Consider the following 21,586-nt stretch of genomic DNA (forward strand, 5'->3'; position numbering starts at 1 on the left):
GAGAGGGGAAAATGGGTGATGGGCATTGAGGAGGGCTCCTGTTGGGATGGGCACTGGGTGTTGTATGGAAACCAAGTTGACACTGAATTATATTTAATAATAATAATAAAAACCTCTGGCCCCTGACATCTCTTAATACTAGAGTGTATTAAGATATGGCATCCTATTTTATACACTGTTCGATGTTTAATAATAAGAATACCTATCAGGGCACCTAGATGGCTCAGTCGGTTGAGCATTTGACTTGATTTGGGCCCAGGTCATGATCCTAGGTTGTGGGATTGAGCCCTGAGTTGGGCTCTGTGCTGAGCATGGGGCTTACTTAAGATTCTCTCTCTCTCTCTCTCTCTCTCTCTCTCTCTCTCTCTCTCTCCCTCCCTCTTTCTCCCTCTCCCTCCCTCTGCCCCTGTACCCCGCTTGCACTCTCTCTTTCTCTCTCTCTCTCTCAAATAAAAATTAAAATAAGAATACCTATCATTTACTGGATGGCTATTATGTATCAGGCATTACACATATATTGTCTTCAGTCTTCACAATACCCCATCAACGTGTCATAAGCAATATTTTAAAGCAGTGGAAACTAGGGCTCAGAGATGTTCAGAAACTTGCCTATAGTTGTACAACTTCTAAGCAGCAGAGGAAAGATTTGAGCTCAGTTCTGTTTATTCCCAAAGTTTGTACTATTTCTATAGTAATCTATCTTCCAAATTTGGCTCTATTACATTTAATGTATCATGTCGTGTTTTGCAAATGATACTATGAGTTCCATGAATTCTATAACCACCTTATCAGTGTTGAAAAACAGTTTTAGTTATAGAAGCATAGTAACTGGAATAGCATTTCTCAAACTTTAGTTACATAAGAATCACATACAGAGCCTGAGTCCTTGCCCCAAATGTACTGAATCAAATGTCCAAGGGTGACTCTTAGAAATCAGGTCTTTTTTTGGGGCGCCTGGGTGGCACGGTCGGTTGGGCGTCCGACTTCAGCCAGGTCACGATCTCACGGTCTGTGAGTTCGAGCCCGGCGTCGGGCTCTGGGCTGATGGCTCAGAGCCTGGAGCCTGTTTCCGATTCTGTGTCTCCCTCTCTCTCTGCCCCTCCCCCGTTCATGCTCTGTCTCTCTCTGTCCCAAAAATAAATAAACGTTGGAAATCAGGTCTTTTTTTTTTTTTTTTAATTTTTTAATGTTTATTTTTGAGAGAGAGAGAGGCAGAGCACAAGTGGGGAAGGGCAGAGAGAGATGGACGCACAGAATCTAAAGCAGGTCCAGATTCTGAGCTGTCAGCACAGAGCCCCATGAGGGGCTTGAACCCGCAACCTGTGAGATCATGACCCGACCTGAAGTCTGAGACTCTACCCTGACACTCTACCGATTGAGCCACCCAGGCGCCCCTGGAAATCACGTCTTTAAAAGAACCTGATGTGATTCCAATGTAGGTTCTCCTAGGACCATATTTTGAGGAACACTAAGGATGGGCTGGTTCAGGTGCTCGTGGCTCTCCAAGTGAAGTCTTACGGCACTTACATTGCCAATACCATACAGAGTATTACCTCCTAGTTATTATTTCAGATCTTCTATTATTAATCTAGCTGAGAGCAAGCACTTAGCTAAGAACCTTGAAGCAGTGTGCACTCTGCCTCCTGTTCTGCCATGTATCATTTCCCACTCTCTGCACCCCTTTCCTCTGTTGAAATTCCCAGCAAAGCTGCATGGAAGGACTTGTGTTTCACAGAAAATAAAGTGTGATAGCCGTACAAGAGGAAGAGCATTGTGGTGTGGTGAGAGCATCAGACCCGGCTGCAAACCCTACTTCTGCCTCTCCAAACTTTAGTTTCAGTAAAATTGGGTTGGCGTAACCTACTTCACAATGTTGTGAGATGATGTGGTTCCTGGTCTAGTGTTAGTCTTTCAATAATTGGTGGCTGTGGTCAATGTGAAACACACCTTTGTGTTTAGAGAGGAGATCATAGAGGTACCGTGTTGTATGCAAAGGGAGGGATATCATTTCTCATGAATCGGTTCACTTAGAGGCCGGCAAGATTAAATGCACGTAAATCTGTAATTTTTCGTGACTAATAGCATTCCTCTTATTTCGATCTATCCTAAAGCTGACCCAAATTGGACATTTACGTTTGGTAACATTTCACAATGATCTTTTAAAGTTTATTTATTTTGAGAGAGAGAGAGTGCATGCGTGCATGAGCGAGGGAAGGACAGAGAGAGAGAGGGAGAGAATCCTAAGCAGGATCCACACTGTCAGCACGATTCATGAATCCTGACATCGTGACCCGAGCTGAAATCAAGAGCTGGATACTTAACTGACTGAGCTGCCCCTGGAATATTCTTATTATATATATATGTGTGTGTGTGTATATATGTATATATATATACATACATGTATATATACATGTATATACATGTATATATGTATACATATATACACACACACACATATATATATATATGTAATAATGTTAAGGTAGCATTGAATTCTTACTGTGCAAAGCCTGTTACACTTATTAACTCAGGTGTTTGCCACACAACACTTGAGGTGTCTCCTAGTTTATCAGTGAGGGCCCAGAAATTCAAGCTTTGGGTAATTTGCTCTGGGTGCCATAGCATGGAAGGATGGGAACCTAAATCTGTCTGATCCTGTGCTCTCACTTCCAACATTAGTCCCGGTGAAATCTCGATATCTGGCTCCCAACCTGACTGCAAACTCATGAGGGAATCTCGATCAGCATGGCCCAGCTAGGCCACTCCAGAATTCTTGAGCCTCAGAAATTGTGAAATCATAAATGTTGTTTTAAACCACTAAGGTTCGGAGCAATTTGTTACACAGCATCAGATAACTAATACCCTGAGAAAAAGAAGAAAACCTCTCTTGTTTCTTGTCATTTTGGGTCTTCAGTCACTTACAGCCCAATCTAATTGAATCCCTCCCTTCTCCAGTTTAATTAATTTATAGGATTTGCCCAAAGAACCAGCTTTCAAGGTGCTGTTCCTTGAGGCCCAGAATTCAGAACTGGAGGAGACCAAAGAGAATATCTTGTCTAATTTCCTCTTTTATACAAGCAAAAGCAATAGTTAATATTTAGTGCTTCCTATGATAGACTCCACAAAGTTCCTTACAACATACGATTCTCAGGACACAGTGAGGAAGAACTCACTATCCCATTTTACAGAAAAGGAAACTGGATTCGCACTCTTACCCAGTCTGCTGTACTATCTCTCTACTGTTAAAGAATACTTTTCAAGTAGTTCAATTACAAGCACATGTCCATGTGCTATTATGATCTCGCACTTAAGGGACTGTAATAGTCTAAAATCACCTTGGAAGAGACATTTTAGGAAAAGTGAATGGAACTAATCACAGTAAAATGAATCACAATTGAACTAATTACAGTTAAACTAGTTACACAAAGCAAATAATGATTGGGTAAAGGTCAACTAACTCTTGATAGACTTATCTGGTTGGTTGGTGATTGATTTCCCATAATAGGTAAGCAGTTGTCTGGGAGAGTCCTTTATACAGGTGTTGTAGATTGTATGTATTAATTACTTATCACACCTTATCATTCTCAAAAGCTTCCCAGAAAGGGCAAGTGATTTGCCCAAGATCTCATGGATAGGTAGGTAGTGGCAGAGGGTATTTAAAAAAAAAAGGTATCAGCCCATGGGAATCAAAGGTATATATGACATTCCTGTTTCTGCCTATATAGCTGTCAGCATCTAAAAATTTTCTGGGAGTTGCCTTATGTAACTGCAGATATTTTTTGTACTGTGTTTTGGGTTTATGAAGGTTTGTTGTGGTTTTTGTTGTTTATTTCTTTTTAGCTAACAGGTAGTGTTTTATTAGTTTCAGGTGTGCAATGTAACGATTCAGCAATTCCATACAACACCCAGTGCTCATCACAAGTGCACTCCTTAATTCCTCTCACTTATTTTTCCCATTCCCCCAGCCACCTTCCCTCTGGTAAGGATCAGTTTGTTCTCTACAGCTAAGAGCCTGTTTCTTGGGGCACCTGGGTAGCTCAGTTGATAAAGCATCCGACTTCTGCTCAGGTCATGATCTCATAGTTCACAAGTTTGAGCCCCACATCCAGCTCTGGGCTGGCAGCTCAAAGCCTGGAGTCTGTTTCAGATTCTGTGCCCCCCTCCCTACCCCTCCCCTGCTCACACTATGTCTCTCTCTATAAATAAATAAACATTAAAAAAAAGTCTGTTTCTTGGTTTGCTTCTTTCTCTCTTTGCATGCGTTTTATTATTTTTTTTCATTTCCTTTAAATTCAGGTTAGCTAACATATAGTGTAATAATGGTTTCAGGAGTAGAATTTAGTGATTCCTCACTTCCGTATAACACCCAGTGCTCATCCCAACAAGTGCCCTCCTTAATGCCCATCACCCATTTAGCCCACCCCCCCCCACCCAACACCCCTCCAGCAACCCTCAGTTTGTTCACTGTATTTAAAACTCTCTTAAGGTTTGCCTCCCTGTCTGTTTTTATCTTATTTTTCCTTCCCTTCTCCTGTGTTCATCTGTTTTGTTTCTCAAATTTAAATGTCACTGGTAAGGAGGAAGGAAACAGAACTGGTACTTCCCTAAATAATCCCCTCCGCCCCTTCTGTAGGCAGGGATTAAGCAATTGCCTGCCAGATTTCATCATTACAATAAATGTAAGCCCGACAATTTACAGGAAGCTTATCGGTCCTTTCCGTTCCGAAACTTGCGATGTTTTTCCGCGCTACACGGTGCAAACAGCTGAGTCAAGTTGTCTTTGAGAGTAGCCACCTTTCCCTCAGGCCACATACACGGCAACATCCTGTTAGCTCATAATAGGCCCTTTGAGTGGAAGTCAAGAAGTTGGAATTCAGTTGGCACCATTTATTAAGAATAAGATAAGTGACACAGGTATGTTTAGGAAATGGAAGGCTCTTACTCGGTTGAAATTTTTGCAAAGAAACATTAGAAGCCATTATACACATTATTTGTCCATATTTGTAATGAAGCAAAACTATGTTCTTAGCATTATCTGAACTACTAATCTTCAAAAGGTAACCTAAGGACTGAGACTTCTATATTTGGACACACGTAGTTTATGGGGTAGCCCGCATTCTTTGCAGTAACCTTCGGCTCCAGGTCAGAGATTAAGAGCACATGTTAGTCATTTAGTCTGTTGACATAAACTAATGACAAAATTGTCTTTTCAGTGTAAGTTTAAGTGCATGTTCTAGGATGAGTAAGACATAGATTTATAGCCTTGATTTTCCACTAACTGGCTCTATGACCTTGGACAAATCAAGACCTCTGTCTAAACAGCATTTCCCTTTTCTGTCACATGAGAAAAAATAGAACCTTCCGCATATAGTAGTTGTAAGGACTACACATGATAATTCATATAAAGAATTTATAATGCCTGGTACATAGTAAGACCTTAGTAAAATTTACGCATTGCGTTCTCCTTTCTATTTCCACCTATACATTTTTCTTTCTTTTTTATTCCTCCCTCACTCTGTTGTTCATCTTTTTTTAATTTCTGTCTTACCTACCTATCCCTTTATCTTTTACGTCTCTTCCTCTTCTCAGCTCTTCAGTTATCCTATGCCTTTGTATATGTCCGAGCAATTCTTTTTCTCATATGTAAGGCGCCAGCCAGCCACCTCTAGGGAAGACAGGGCCACACCTGTAAAAAAGGGCACAGTAAGAAGGAGCATCTGTATTCCAATCTGATGCCCTATCAGCTTAGCTGAGAATGGGAAGCATGTGCTCCAAAAATGCAAACTTGAAGTTCTGGAAAGGGATACTGAGACCCATTGTGGACACAGAGGGCCATCAAACAGGAAAATGTCCAAGGTGGTAGATAGCCACCCCCCCCAACCCCTGCTTCCACCCCCCCCCCCACCCCCTTCTCCACGCCCCTTGTATCTCTAAGGTTTTAAAAGAGCTAGCATCAACCTTGGCCGCTGGCTAGGAAGCTCTTGCCAAGGTGAAGGCAGTCTTATGTGTGTGTCATGCCAGAAGTGCCACAGAGGCTTGGTGGTCTAAAGAATAGAATCCAGCTAGAACTCACTGGAATGGCTTCCAAGTGACAAGCTGGGAAGTCCTGTGTCACAACAATAGGACCATGAGGTGAGATGTAGGCAAAGGTCTCCAGGCACAGTTCTAGGAAGCATCCTTGGACTCTCTCTGTGAGGCGGGATGGGCCTCTGAGAGACTGGATGTAGCTCTGACAGTGATTAATGTTACACTGAAATCTTTAAACCAAAGCCTAATATTTAGGGGACATTTTTTGTTCAAATTTCAAGGAAAAAGTAGCTCCCCTCTCCCCCAAATCAACTATAGTTCTACCGCTAAAACACAGCCAGTATCAACATTTTGATATATCTCCTTCCAGCCCCCTTTAAATGTATTCATAAAATGTAATTGTCATCAGATTGTAATATGCTCATTTCTGTATTTTCGACATTAAAAGTAGAGCATGTTCGGGGCGCCTGGGTGGCGCAGTCGGTTAAGCATCCGACTTCAGCCAGGTCACGATCTCGCGGTCCGGGAGTTCGAGCCCCGCGTCAGGCTCTGGGCTGATGGCTCGGAGCCTGGAGCCTGTTTCCGATTCTGTGTCTCCCTCTCTCTCTGCCCCTCCCCCGTTCATGCTCTGTCGCTGTCCCAAAAATAAATAAACGTTGAAAAAAAAATTAAAAAAAAAAAAGGAAAAAAAAGAGCATGTTCATTTAAAACATTGGGAAAAATAGAAAAAATGTAAAAGAGGTAAGGAATCACCTATAATCCTTATTATTCAGAGGAGACTTATTAAGATTTCGCCTCATCTATTTCTAATCCTTCTTATGCATGTTGTAAACGTGGGTGTGGGTTATACTGTAAGTACAATTTTGATCCTGCTCTTTCTCACTTAACACTTTACCGGACCCATTTCCTCAGTGTCTTTAAAACATTGTCCCTACCCTCGAAGATGCCTCCAGTCCTATGGGAAAGATGATTGTGGACTAAAGGGCAGGGTACACAGAGAAGCCAGAGAGGCAAAGCAGGTGTACGATACAGGTTCGAATAAAAACTTGGGACCAGCATAAAATGACTTTATGTGCAATGAGCACTGTTGCTACTGATTATGTATAATCAAACATTTTCCCCCTCATAGTATTAAAGATTTAAAAGTTATTGCCTAAATTCTGTTAAAATGCATTCTTATTACTGAATTTCTATAACTGAAGACCAACAGGTGCGTGTAGTAAAATAATAAAACTATACCAAAAGGTACCTATTTGAAAGGTATTTAACTGCTTCCCATCTCAGAACCCCTGTTTACAAATTTCTGTTTTTATTCTAGAAACATACTTTTTGTTTTTTTAATGTTTATTTATTTTTGAGAGGGGGAGGAAAAGGGCAGAGAGAGGGAGACAGACAATCCCTAGCAGGCTCTGCACTATCACTGCACAGCCTGATGTGGGACTTGATCTCACAAACCTGAGATAATGACCGGAGCTGAAATCAAGAATCTGTCACTTACCCGACTGAGCCATCCAGGCTTCCCCCTACTTTTTTTTTTTTTTTTTTTTTAACACAAAGGAGATCCTATTTAACAAAGTATTCTCTACATTTTTCTAACTTAGAAAATCTTGATTTCATTCCATCCAGCAACATAGATCTATCTTATGCTTATGCTTTTAAGCATAAACATACATATATATACACAAACATATATAAACAAACATATATATGTATATACATATATATGTACAATATATGTGTAAAATATATATGTTAAAAGGTATATATATATGTATATGTATACACACATATGTACATATGTATGTATATATGTTAAAAGGTATATATATATATGTATATGTACATATACATATATTAAAGTAGGCTCCATGCCCAACATGGGGCTTGAATTCACAACCCTGAGATCAAGAGTCACATGCTTTATTTTTTTGTTTGTTTGTTTTTTTAAATAAAATTTTTTTAACGTTTATTTTTGAGAGAGACAGAGTGTGAGTGGGGAAGGGGCAGAGAGAGAGAGGGAGACACAGAATCTGAAACAGGCTCCAGGCTCTGAGCTGTCAGCACAGAGCCTGATGCGGGGCTCGAATCAGGAATGGTGAGATCATGACCTAGGCTGAAGTTGGACGCTTAACTGACTGAGCCACCCAGGCACGCCGAGAGTCACATGCCTTATGAAATGAACTAGCCACGCACCCCATATCTTATGCTTTTTTTTTAAACAGATGCCTATTTGTCCATTGAATGAATGTGCTGTAATCCAGTATCCTTTCTGAGCGACATCTAGTTGTTTCCAGTGTTTTTGGTCATTATATAAAAAGTTTTATCATATCTTTATGACAAACTTTTCTTTCCATAGTGTTACAGGCTGAAATGTGTTCCCCCCTAAATTTATTTGTTGAAGCCCTAACCCTCAGTATCTCAGAATGTGACAATATTTGGAGATCAGGCCTTTAAAGAGGTGAGTAAGTTAAAATAAAGTGGTTAGGGTGGGCCCTCATCAAATCTTACTGGTATCCTTGTATGAAAAGAAGATAAGGACATAGACATACACAGGACAGAGGAAAGGCTCTGTGAGCACACTACGAGAAGGTGGCCATATGCAAGGCAATGAGGGAGGTCACAGAGGAAATCAGACATGCCGACACCTTGATGTTGGACTTTCAGAACAGTGAGAAAATAAATTTCTGTTGTATAAACTGCCCAGTGTGTGATATTTGTTACAATAGCTCTAGCAAACTAATACAGTGACTCATCTATTATTATACAGTGAACACCAATGGGGAAATAGCATTCACTATTTAAATTAAAAAAAGAAAGTAAGGGTTTGGGGCAAACTACAGGCCTGTATATATATTTCCGTTTCTGAGGGCCATTTGCATATAAACTATCCTAAAGGAAAATGAAAGAAAGAAAATGGCCTTGCATTTCAAATCTGGCTATCTTTTCTTTTAATAATGCCATCAACCCTACTAAAATCTTTACTCCTGAATCAACCTGGCCTGTTGCAGCAAACTGTTGATTGGCTGTTTTGACAGACAGTGAGGATCAATTCTGGTACCGAGTTAGGACTGGGATTCCAACTGTTTTTGCAACAGCAACATTCTTCCATCGCTTGTTTTCACAACTCACCCCCTGTTGGGGAAAGTGCTGTGTCACTCAGATAAACAGAGTTAAATGCCTTAGATTTGACTTTCCTTGACCACTAAGCCTTTCCAGGGCCCTCCAAACTAGGGTTGGAAAATACTAGCCAAGAGGCCTACCATCATATTTTTAGGTCACCATGGAATGATTTGGCATCTTTTTTTCCCCCCCTGTGTCATGCAGTTTTTCAGAGACAATGAGAGCAGGAAAGAAGGAACCCTCAATACACCAGGCATTAAGCGATGTGGATTTTCAGTGCTCTGTTCACATGTCTCTCCAGTCTCCTTGAGGTAGCCGATAGCTAGATGGTCTGTTAGAGTTCCTTCTCTGTCATATAGGAGAAGAAATCAGAGAGAGGTGGTTTAACTGACAAGCTTGGCCTCCATAACAGTTCCTGATCTGCTGTAGCTGCAGCGACCCATAATGAGACTACGCTGATCAATGTCTTCTTTCTGGGGCTAAAGTTTAATGTAAATCAATCATTTATTCTGGATATAGCAGGTGATTAATTGCCACATTACTCAGCATATAGAGCTAATGTTAACAGCTTCTTTCAAGGGGAAGAATGATCCACAGGACTTATTTATTTTTTTATCACTTTATTTCTTTCATTTTGTCATCTTGAACAAATTCCCTGAAATGGCCAGAGTCCAAAGTGGCTGTTATTATTGTTGAGCTGACTGCAGAGCTTCAAATTCTGGGTTACAGCAAAACTGTGTGTGGAAGGATTTGTTGTTGTTGTTAAACACTTATTTAATGTGCTTGCATCTGGGGATACACAGGTGAACAACACAGATACAAACAAGTATTGAGAAATAGAATATGGTGTAGTAAAAGTCAGTTAAAATGAGGAAATTACAGAATGCCAAGAATTTCCCTCATTCCTTCTTTTTTAAGACTTTTATTTTTAGGTAATTTCTACACCCAGCCTGGGTCTTGAACCTACAACCCCGAGATCAAGAGTTGCACACTCTACCCACCAAGCTGGCCAGGTGCCTCTATTCTTTCTTTCTTTTTTCCACAAATATTAAGTAGTAACGTATGATAGGCATTGTTCTAAGCGCTGAGCATAAAACAAAATGCATGTTCTCTTGGAACTCATTTCTCCACATAACTGGTTCACCTAATTCTACATTTCAAGACAGCTGGGGGGAAAGATCCGAACGAAGTAAAGAAATAGAGGGGAAATGAGACAATGTCTTCTGGGGGATATTAAAAAACATAGAAGCAAAGCCCTGGTGAAAGAGCAGAGTTTAAAAGAAAGGAGGGGAGGGGCACCTGGGTGGCTCAGTCGGTTGAGTGCCTGACTTCGGCTCAGGTCATAATCCTGAAGTTGATGAGTTCGAGCCCCGCGTTGCGCTCTGTGCTAACAGCCTGGACCCTGCAGCCTGCTTGGGATTCTGTGTCTCCCTCTCTCTGCCCCTTCCCTGCTCATGCTCTGTCTCTGTCTCTCAAAAAAAAAAAAAAAAAAAAAAAAAAGAATAAACATTAAAAAAAAATTTTAAAAGAAAGAAGGGGAAAGGGGAAGAGGATGATAGAAATATTAAGGGCCCTATCTATGTTCTATTATTTAAGTGTTATTCTTGTTTCTTTAGTACAGACGATGCATAAACCATATCTCCGTACTCCACACAACTAACACAGTGCCTGGGAGGGTGTTACTGGACCTAGATTCATATGGCCAGATTATTCGGTTACTAATTTGTGGGATGTTAGGCAATTACCAGAGTGTCTTCAGGACTTAGTTTCCTACAGGACTACCTCACAAAGCCGTTTTAATAATAATAGCTTACAGGCAGTATTAACTATGTGCCAGGTGCTAACATAAGCAGGTCACATATATGAACTCTCTGAATTCTCCTAACAGTGACATGAGGAGGTATTTGTCTTAGCTCTAACGAAGATACCACAGACTGGATGGTTTATAAACAACTGCAACTTATTTCTCATGGTTCTAGAGGTTGGAAGTCCAAGATCAGGATGCCAGCGTGGTAAGAATCCTTTTCCCGGTTGTGAACTGCCAATTTCCGCTTCTATCCCATGGCATAGGAAGCAAGCTCTCTAGTGACTCTTGCAAGGGCAACAATCAGTCACGACCTAATGATCATGACTTCATCTAATCCTGATTACCTTCCAAAGGCCCACCTCCTAATACGATCACAGGGTGAACCAGGGGGTCAACATACGAACTTGAGAACACAAGCATTTAGTCCGTAGTTTTGTCCCTATTTTCTAGAAGAGGAAACTGAGGCACAAAGACCTCCTGTAGCTTACTCAAAGTCATACAAGCAGTATCTGGCAAAACCAGGAATCTTACTTTATCTCCAGTCTGTGCTTTTAACCGCTGCTCATACTTCCTGTCCATAAAGGGCACATAGTAAGATGAGAAGTAAACAGATGCGCCCTATTGCAAGATTCTTTCTCACCTTCTGTCCATCATTTATTGAATATTCATCAAACCCCTGTGTTGTCACGGAACTGTGACAGATAATGGGGAGATAAAGGATGAACAGATCCTGTTTCTTGCCTTCCCACAGTTTATAGTCATTAAGCAAATAACGTTAACACTTTCAGGTTCTCAGCCTTCCCTGTTTTCTCCCGTTTCTCGGTGTGTCCATTAGTCCACCAACCAACCAGTCGAGGTTTGATCATGATCTGCGGAGCCCGTGACAGGGTCTCCCTAGGTTTCCTTGAGGTCTGGAGGGGGCGGGGGCACGTGACCTGTGGGGAAGAGACTGACCTCTCGGCAGTGACCTTGCTGGTCTCCTTTCTCCCTGAATCTCGACTTAAAATGGAGGGATGTGTACCAAGGTTCTTTCCCCGCACTAACCTTCTGTGATCATTCGCCCCTCCCCCCCCACCTCCCGCGACCTTTCTGACACCCCTGACCTGGTGTTTCTGTGCTTGAGGTACAGTCCAGCCTCCCTGATTCCCAAGGGACATTTTTCCTTCCTTGGAGGCGCCAGAATTCCACGCTGCCCTCCCCTCCGGCCTGCTGGGGAGGAGATGCCGCCCTGCCCCCAGACCCAGGCTGGGCGCCCGCCCCGAGCGGAGGGGCGGCCAGTGTCCAGTCGGTTCACGCGGCACCGTTTCCCTGTGGGTCCTAAGTTCTTGGAACCCCAGTCCTGGGCCACCCATTAGCCGGGGCCTTTGACCAGCGGGCAGGGAGGTCGAGCCCGCCACCTGGGCATGGCAGGGAGGCAAAGGGCGGCCTAGGAGGGCCCAGTGGCGCCCAGAACAGCCACCCGGGCGAATGGGCGGCACGGCCCGCGGCGGCCAGGCGCAGCTCCCGGCCCGAGCGCGGCCATTGTGCTCGGCGGCCTCGGCCTCAAGGCCTGGTGGGCGTAGCGGCAGCGCTGAGAGGGCCTCCAAGACGACACCCCCTGCCTTCGGATAATGTGTTTTATGTTGCGAAACAAATAGGGTAAAGACTTGGGTTTCTCTCCTCAGCAAGCGAAGGACACAAGCACGAAAAGAACCCAGCAGGTAAGAGAGAGCTCCAGCCGCTACCGCCGCCGGAGCCGCCGCCGCCGGAGCCGCCGCCGCCGCCGCGCGCCTGGTCACGTGGGCCTCGGGGACCGCATGGCGGCGGCCCGCGCGTCCCCGCGCCCCGGCCGGCCGAGTAGGCCGGGCGCGCGCGCCGACGGGGCGGGCGCATGCGCAGGGGGGCGCGCCGCCTCTGCCCCGCGGCGAGGGTGTCTATGGAGAGGCGGCGGCCGCGGCTGCTGAGGCAGAGGCTGAGGCAGTGGCGATGGCGCCCTTCCCCGAAGAAGTGGACGTCTTCACCGCCCCGCACTGGCGGATGAAGCAGCTGGTGGGGCTCTACTGCGACAAGGTAACGGTGTGCGGGGTCTCTTGCTCCGGGCAGCGCGGGCCGCGAGGAGGAGCGGGCCGGTCCCCGGGCGGCCTGGCCTGCGCCGCGCCCGTGGCCCCCGGGGCCGCGCCGCGCGGCTTGCCGCCTGCGCAGCTGTCAGCGCCGCGCTCGCTCCCCCGCACCCTCGGCGGGGAGCCCGCGCCCCCGCCCGGCCGGCGGCCTCGGACGTGCCCTCGGGGCCCGCGGCGCGGCCCCTGCCTGGCTGCGCACCCCTGGCCGGGCGGGCCCGCTGCCTGCGGCCGTGCCGAGCCTCCCGCCCCCGCCCCCGCCCCCTTGGGGAGAGGGGCCCCTCCGCGCCCCACCGACCTTCGGGGACCCCGGGCCGGCCACCTGCGCTGGGCTTCCTGTCCGCCTGGGGCCGGCCGTTTCTGCATCTGTCCCCCGCCGCCCCCATCGCCGCCGCCCCTCATCCTGCTCCCGGCCGGTTTGGGGGCCCCCGGGTCTGTTTGCAGACGCCACCCACCCATCCATCCTTCCGAACCTCTCGCTCGCTTCCTGGCTCGAGGGGCAGCTTCTCCCAGCCACCCCCCAGCTCATCTTACGCCCCCCGGCCGTTCCCTGGCTAGATTTGGGAGAAACCCCAGGTTTCCTGGTCTAGGATGGGGAGACGCTTTGCTCTTGGTTTAGAGTTCTCTTTCTCCTTGCAACTTTTATTGTCCTGGAGCATTTCCTCTGCGTGGATCGTGTGATACGACCGCTACTCTCTGTTGGAAGTCTTTACGTGGGCTCCAGTGAAACGGGCCTCGGAAAAAGTTGGTTTAACTGTGCGAACCTTTTTGGACTCTTGATTGGTGCAGCATTAGCTGAAAAAGCACTTTTCTGGAGATGGCTCAGGGCCTTCTGCTAGGGATTTTAAAGCAGCATCAAGCGCCCACATTTTTGTCAGTGTTACGTTGGGGGAAAGAAGGGCCACCTATGTCCACAGAGGTGCTGGAAACTTCGGGCAGGCCCGTTTTCGTGTAGAAATGAACCAGATGAAAAGCATTTCAACAACTCTTGTTGAAGCCCAGAAGTCAGCTTTTGTGAATTTTCAGAACTTCCACAGCACTAAGCAAAAGCCCCGTTGAGGGAAAAGAGGGGTTGTGAGAGCCCAGTGAAGTGGTTGGAGGATGCCCAGAGGGCTCAGGGCGAAGCCACGTTAAAAACCAGCAATTAAAAACGCACTCGCAACCACCCTTTTCCTCCTTCCATTTTGGAAATTAAAAAATAACCCGATTCGGGTACAGGCTTAAACAGGACGGGCCAGAACAGTGCTTCTCAACCTTGGTAGCTGATTAGAATCCGCCCCCCCCCCCCCCAAGGCTGTTAAAAATCCAAATTCAGTGCCCAAAGCACTGAAAATTCGGGAGTGACCCTGGCATCAAGTATGAACAATTTGAAGCTCCCCCGATGAGTCCAGCTCGCAGTGCAGCCACGGGTGAGAACCGTTTACCCAGAAGAAGCGAAAGGAGCGGGTTAAGCCATCCATTAGGCTGCCCGACCCTGAAGTGTTTCAGTTAGATCGCTGCAGTGTTTTTACCTCCTCTGGGCTTTCAACTTAGTTATTACGACAGTGGTCACGAATTGCAGGAAATTAAAAAAAAAAAAAAAGGGAGGGTTTTTTTTTGTTTGTTTGTTTTTGTTTTTTTTTGTTTTTACTTTCTCAAAATTGAAAAGGGAAAGTTGGTGAGGACTTCAGGAATATGAGGTCTTCTCTGCAGGTCAGCCTGGAGATGGCTTGAAATTGTTACGGAAATTTTTGTGCACGTGTGCACTTTCCCAGTGTGTTTGTTAAGAGTCACAGTTTTATTTAGTTACATGATAGACGAACCAGCCTTATACGGTGCCATTAAAAAATTTTTTTAAAAATGTTTATTATTTTGAGAGAGCGTGAGCAGGGGAGGGGCAGAGAGAGAGGGAGACCCAGAATCCAAAGCGGCCCGGGTCTGAGCTGTCAGCACAGAGCCCGACGCGGGGCTGGAACTCACAGAGATCATGACCTGAGCCAAAGTCGGACCCTTAACCCACTGAGCCACCCAGGCGTCCCATATACAGTGTCATTAAAAAAAAATTTTTTTTTAAATCTTTATTTTTGACAGAGAGAGAGAGAGACAGAGTGCAAGCAGGGAAGGGGCACAGACAGAGGGAGACCCAGAATCTGAAGCAGGCTCCGGGCTCTGAGCCGTTAACACAGAGCCCGACTCAGGGCTTGAACTCACAGACCACAAGGTCATGCCCTGAGCCAAAGTCGGATACTTAACCGACTGAGCCATCCAGGCACCCCTTACAGTGCCATTTTAAAAACCAATACTTGAGTATGGGGCGCCTGGGTGGCCCAATCTGTTGAGCGCCTGACTCTTGGTTTCAGCTCAGGCCATGATCTCACTGTACATGAGTTGGAGCCCTGTGTCAGGCTTGGGGGCTGAAGGCACGGAGCCTGCTTGGGATTCTCTCTTTCCCTCTCTCCTGCCCCTCCCCCTCCCCTGCTCCACCTCTCTCAGTCTGTCTCTCTCAAGATAAGTAAATTCATTAACAAAAAATACCTGAGTCAAATGAGATTCTTTTCAGTACTTAAATGTTTCCTTTTGCAGTAATTAAGAAAGCATTTTCAATTTGACGTAGCATAAGTCAAAATTATCACTAATTCTTAATTAGATGTAGTTAATGAGATTGTTGTAGATATTCATCAAGGAGATTAAAAGTCCAGTTTTCCAAACTGTGGATCAGAGATCAAGGTGATTTAGGGAGAAAAGAAACTATAGGAATTCTATATCTAGATTTCTTCTTGATACTAATAGCTAGTGGAAATCTCCTACGATGTCCTTTGGGAGCCAGGGTGGAGCAATAAGTGTTTTATGATGCATGAATAATCTTAAAGGACTAATTTAAGAAAAAATTTTTTTTAAATGTTTATTTTTGAGAGACAGAGACAGAGTGCAAGTGAGGGAGGGGCAGAGAGAGAGGGAGACACAGAATCCGAAGCAGGCTCCAGGCTCTGAGCTGTCAGCACAGAGCCCGATGCGGGGCTCGAACTCACAGACTGCGAGATCAGGGCCTGAGCCGAAGTCGGATGCTTAACCGACTGAGCCACCCAGGTGCCCCTAATTTTTTTTTTTTTTTTTTTTTATTCATTTATCATCTCAAGTTTTGCCTTCACCATTGTTTGGTGGTAAAGACCACGGATATTCAAATAGCAGTAAAACTTTACAAAATGAGAACTAGTTTTTGTACTCAAACTAAAAAGGTACAAGATATATTATTTCACTGTATTCTAATGTTGATTCTGAATGCACAGTAATTATAAAAGAAGTCAGTTTTATTTCCAGTATCAAACTTTTCAAGTACAATATACTTTAGAAGCATCTGTGTATTTATTAGCATCAACTCAATCATTTATATACTTAGACTATAGTTTACTTAGAATAACATACTCTGAAGTTATAGGCCATTTTAAACATTGCTGTGTAATACCTAATTTAATTCTTTGCTCTTGGATTTCCTCTTAAATTTATATAAGGTTTCATGGAAAGTTTTTTTCACTGTTATCTGGACAACAGTCCTTTGAAGTAAGTAAAGGAAGGGTTATTCCTGTTTTATAGGTGGGGACTTGTAGGCCTAGATTAGCTAGACCCAATTCACATGAGCAGTTAGTTACAGATCTAGATGGAAACCCAAGTCAGGATCATGATTTCTTTTCTTTTCTTTTTTTAAATTTAATTGTTTTTAAGTGTGTTTATTTTGACAAGAGTGAGCTAGCGAACATGAGTTGGGTAGGGGCAGAGAGAGAGGGAGAGAGCCTTCCAAACAGACTCCCCACTGAACCCACGAACAACGAGATCATGACCTGAGCTGAGATCGGGAGTCGGAGGCTTAACCAGCTGAGGCACCTAGGTGCCCCAGGATCACGATTTCTATTTATATCATGATTTAATTTGTATGAAACCATAGTAGTTTCTGAAAAATCTTTTTGGGTAACAGTCTGTTATGAAATCTTTTTTGCTAATTCACTCATCTTCCAGATGGGGAGGATTTTAGTGAACGTTTCATTGGATGACATCCTTTTTCCAGTTTACTCCGATTCCTCAGTCTTTCCTCTAGTCCTCAAAATTTAACATTAATTCTGCCAGTAAGTCTGGAGTCTCTACTGTCTGTTGGCCCTGTGTTGTGTCAGTAGCTTGCATTGGTGATATAAGGTGTGATTCCTGTTCTTAAGGAGTTTACTATCTAACATTTGTGCTAAGGTGGAAATCCAGATGTGGTACAGTGGGAGCCAAGGGAAGTATATGGTCCGCTGTGCATTAAAGTTTCAGGAGTCGTCTCAGTCTCTTTGAACTGAGTGCTGAGAACAAAGTAGGTGGTGGTTCTAAGGATGTGCATAATACAGAGATTCCCAGACTTACACATAAGCCAGTTATAAAAGATTCAAGTGGTGGGGGCTTTATGCAGTGCCCAGGTTTTTCAGGTAAGGATATTAAAAGTGCTATTTACTTTATCAATTTATAAACAAAGGACATTTTGTAACTGAAGCCCTAAGAGGGAAATAAGCTAATAATTTGAATAGATTATTTTAAAAAATTGGATGTAGCTTTATGAAGAATTTAGTTTCTTTGTTTTTCTCTGCATACCTGTAAAAGCTGTTACTGACTGGTATTGGGGAGATTGGTTTATTAGAGGGAATATTGAATTGAGAGCTAGAAAGTGAAGGAAAGGGGAATTTAATGAGTTCCTACTACATGCATACGTTATTTCTTTTAATCCTTACAAGAGCCTCGTGATACAGGTATTATCTGTTATTTAAAGATGAGGAAACAGACTTAGTTTAGTAATTTACCCAACCCACTCAACTAGTAACTAGGAGAGACAGAATTTTAATCATAGGATTTTTCCCTCCTTCTGAAGCCCACGTTTTTTTGTATTACCTTATTGATTTTGTTACTTATTACCTGTTACATGATTTTCTGCAAACATTTCACCTGTGGGCCATAGTTTTTTTTCATACAGTTAGTCCATAATATAGTTAAGGTTTTTTTAATTGAGTAGAAATCTCCATTGATTGAATCATAGCATTGTTTGGCTGAGTAGATAAAAAGTAAAAATTTATTTGAAGCAGTAATGTTGGTGTTTTTATTGTACTATTATACACACACACACACACACACACGTGTGTGTGTGTGTGTGTGTGTATGTTTGAACTTGATCTAGTCTTTAAGTGACACAACTTTTTGAGTCCCTTTGAAGCCAGGTTTTAAGATTTTAGGTTGTAGAGTGTCTGAGACAGAAAGCCAGTTACAAATCCTTTTAAATATGAGAGATACCATGTTACTGGGTTGTTACTATTTGTTGACTATGTGTATCCTGTTCTATATAGGTTTATGGGGTTGAGTTTGCCAGGCATCAAGGTATACAAGTTTATAGGTCATTTAAGAAATTTTATATCCTGTTGTAGCAGTGTTTTTCCTAGTGTGTTCTATAGTCCATTAGTGGGTCATGGAATCAGTTTCATGGGATACAAACAGACTTTAAAAAATGAAATGGAAAAGTATATATTGGAGTACATCACAGGGTAGAGAGGGAAATAATTGTTTCCTGAAATTTGTTTGAAGTGTTTGTGATGTGTGTGTGTGTGTGTGTGTGTAGGTTGCACTGTATTTCAGACTAAAGGTCATGGTTAAATGTGTTTGAAAAACACTTCTTTAGAGTAGCATTTCTCAACCACAGCACTGTTGACACTTTGGGCTAGATGGATGATTCTTTCTTGTGACTGTTTAGCTGGATCCCTGGCTTTTTACCCACTAGATGTCAGTAGCACTTCTGCAGTGGTTAACAACCAAAAATGTCCTTGCACATTAGTTCCTGGAGGGTAGAATTGACCTTTGGTGAGAACTATTGCTTTAGAGCAAGGTTCTGACAGTTCACTCTCTTTGTTGGATGTGGAAAGATAGCTTTATGATTGGAACCGATATTCTATGTTGCAGAAAGAACATAAGATTTAGAATCATAGAGGTTTGATCTCTGTTTTGTTGTCTACTAGTTGTATGGTTTTGGGCAAGTTATTTTTTCTGAGCCTCAGGGTTTTCATCTATGAAATGGGAACTATAATACCTACTTTATCTAAAAATACTTACTTTAGGGGCACCTGAGTGGCTCAGTCAGTTAAGCGTCCAGCTCTTGGTTTCGGCTCAGGTCATGATACGATGGTTTGTGGGTTCAAGTCCTGCATTGGGCTCTGTGCTGGCAGCTCTCTTAAAATAAATACGTAAACATTAAACAAACAAACAGCACTTAGTATATAGTGCATCATAGGCCTCAATATGTCCCAGATATTACTAGTATCTAGGTTTTTTGTCTCAATCAAGTTTGTGTGTTTGAGTAACTTTGCAGAGGCAAGCTAAATTTTAAAAATTCCTATAAGCCGATTTTTTAAAAGTTAAATTGTATGCATTCTGGTTATCTTTTTAGCTGCAAAATTTACGGACTTTAGTACCAGGCTAAAACAATTGCTCATTCCAAGTGGAAATGAAGTGATTTGGGTAGCATAAGGACTTCTAATGATAGTTTTATTTGGGCTAACTATAAAAATAACAGAAAAACCCAAGCAGGGCTTATTTATATTAATTTTGTGTTCTTTGGATGTATTATTAAATTATAACAAGAGCTCTATGAGGTAGTTAATATTATTAGCCTTAGGTTACAGATGAAGAAACTGAGGTAGAGAGCCATTTAGTGACTTGTGGCAGAGATGGATTCCTTTCTTAGCAGTCTGGCTCCAGACTCGCACTTGCAGCCACTAAGCTGGATTGACTCTATGAATCACGTAGAGTCCTTTCATGGATCTCATTGGGTTCTCAGTCTGTAGTATGGACCTGGTTTTTATTTTAGCTTGTTGTTAAATCTGAAAGATTTCCTAATAGTCCAGTGAGAATGTATGCAGAATTTCCTGCATGTCTTTTAAGATGTTATTTTCCTTAAGTCATGTGATGAGGGCATTATTTATTTATTTTTTGCCATGCTTTGGTTTTTGTTTCTTAAAAATTGTATAGCAATAGTGTGTTTTAAGATTTATCTGTTATTTCTAAGACTTATTTTTAATTAAAAAACATTTTTTATGTTTATTCATTTTTGAAAGAGGCAGCACAAGCAGGGGTGGGGCGGAGAGAGAGGGAGACACAGAATCTGAAGCAGGCTCCATCCAGGCTCTGAACTGTCAGCACAGAGCTTGATGTGGGGCTCGGACTCATGAACCGTGAGAGCATGACCTGAGCTGAAGTCGGACACTCGACTGACTGAGCCACCCTGGTGCCCCTATTTTTAATTTTTTTAAATGACCCATGATAGTATTTGCTAAGACTAGCCACTGGTGAATTTTGTTGTGATCTTGTGTAGCATTTCTTAGGATAAAATCAACATTAGTATAACCAGATCTGTTCTGCCTCTTGTTTTTGTGTGACTCAGGAGCTACGAATGGTTTTTACATTTTTAAACAGTTGGAGAAAATCAAAAGAATAATATTTTGACATGTGAAAATTGTATGAGATTCAGATTTGTCCATCTATAAATAAAGTTTTATTGGAACATAGCCACATTCATTCGTATGACTGCTTTAATGCTACAGCAGCTAAATTAAATAGTTGCTACAGAGTATGCCCTGTAGAACCTAAAATATTTATTATCTGGCCCTTACCAGAAAAAGTTTCTCGATAATTTACTTACTTATTGTGGCTACTGTTCCTTATGTTATTTCCCTTCACTAGACTAGAAGCTCCATAAAGGCAGAGATGTCTATTTTGTTCATGATGTTCCTATCTTGAGTACAGGAACAATGCCTAGCTCTTAATAGCTGCCCAGTAACTATTTGAATAGAGTAAAAAAAAAAAAAAATGCATGAATTTATAAAAGCGAATGATTAATTTTCAAAATGACTAGAGCTAGCATTTATTAAGCACCAATTCATTTTAATTTCATAGCTACCATGTGAACTACAGATGTTGTTATTCTCATTTAACATCAAGAAGAAACTAAGACATTGCAAGGAGTAAAGTAACTTAACCCAGGGTTACACATTTAAATAAATGGTAGAAGTAGGATCTGATCCGTAGAGACTGTGTTGTGGTTTCCTATAAATGACTTGATACCTAATACACATAAGTTTTACATAAGCTACTTAGTTAATTCTATGTGTAGTGGAATAGTTCTGCTTTAGGTGTTTACCATCTTTTCTGGTGCTTTGTCATAAGCCTACTACTCCTGTTGAGAACAGGCAATTGAGACAGCTTAGGGTCTGCTTCATTTTAGGAATACTGGGTCAGACTTGACCAACCAAGTCTAGGAAGTGTGGTGTCAGTAGCTTCTTCCCCTCCATTCACTGTCTGTGTTTTTAACCTAATCAGGTTTTCCCTCTTAAAATGGACTTTGAAACTAGAGTTGATACAATAGAAAGTAGAGTTAATATGGCGATGGAGGGTTTGTATATTATTTTGAGCTTTAATTTGAATCTGGTTTCTTGATAAGATTATACATTAAAACATGAGAATTTAATTTGCCATTCAGTGTAAAAAATTAAAATTA

At 42.7% G+C, this 21,586-nt stretch overlaps 1 protein-coding gene and 1 long non-coding RNA gene across 4 annotated transcripts in view; one reads left to right on the forward strand and one right to left on the reverse strand.

The window, feature by feature from the left end:
* Nucleotides 1-5,836, reverse strand: part of LOC102899098 — a 39,158-nt gene extending 33,322 nt beyond the window's left edge. The window contains exon 1 of one of the 2 annotated variants that reach the window (XR_006597211.1): nucleotides 5,553-5,836. This is a non-coding gene — a long non-coding RNA (uncharacterized LOC102899098). Of the gene's footprint in view, nucleotides 1-4,697; nucleotides 4,793-5,552 lie in introns of those variants that run through there. The other variant, XR_006597209.1, reaches the window with a different exon arrangement.
* Nucleotides 5,837-12,514: 6,678 nt separating this feature from the next.
* FBXL5 (F-box and leucine rich repeat protein 5) overlaps nucleotides 12,515-21,586 on the forward strand; it is a 47,379-nt gene continuing 38,307 nt past the window's right edge. The window contains exon 1 of one of the 2 annotated variants that reach the window (XM_023253293.2): nucleotides 12,515-12,654. Coding sequence is in view for 1 of the 2 variants with exons in the window: in XM_023253294.2 (XP_023109062.1) it covers nucleotides 12,920-13,003 (84 nt within the window). In the remaining variant the exon portion in view is untranslated. Of the gene's footprint in view, nucleotides 12,655-12,823; nucleotides 13,004-21,586 lie in introns of those variants that run through there. The other variant, XM_023253294.2, reaches the window with a different exon arrangement.

This window comes from Felis catus, chromosome B1 (genome assembly GCF_018350175.1).
Source record: "Felis catus isolate Fca126 chromosome B1, F.catus_Fca126_mat1.0, whole genome shotgun sequence".
Taxonomy (NCBI): domain Eukaryota; kingdom Metazoa; phylum Chordata; class Mammalia; order Carnivora; family Felidae; genus Felis; species Felis catus.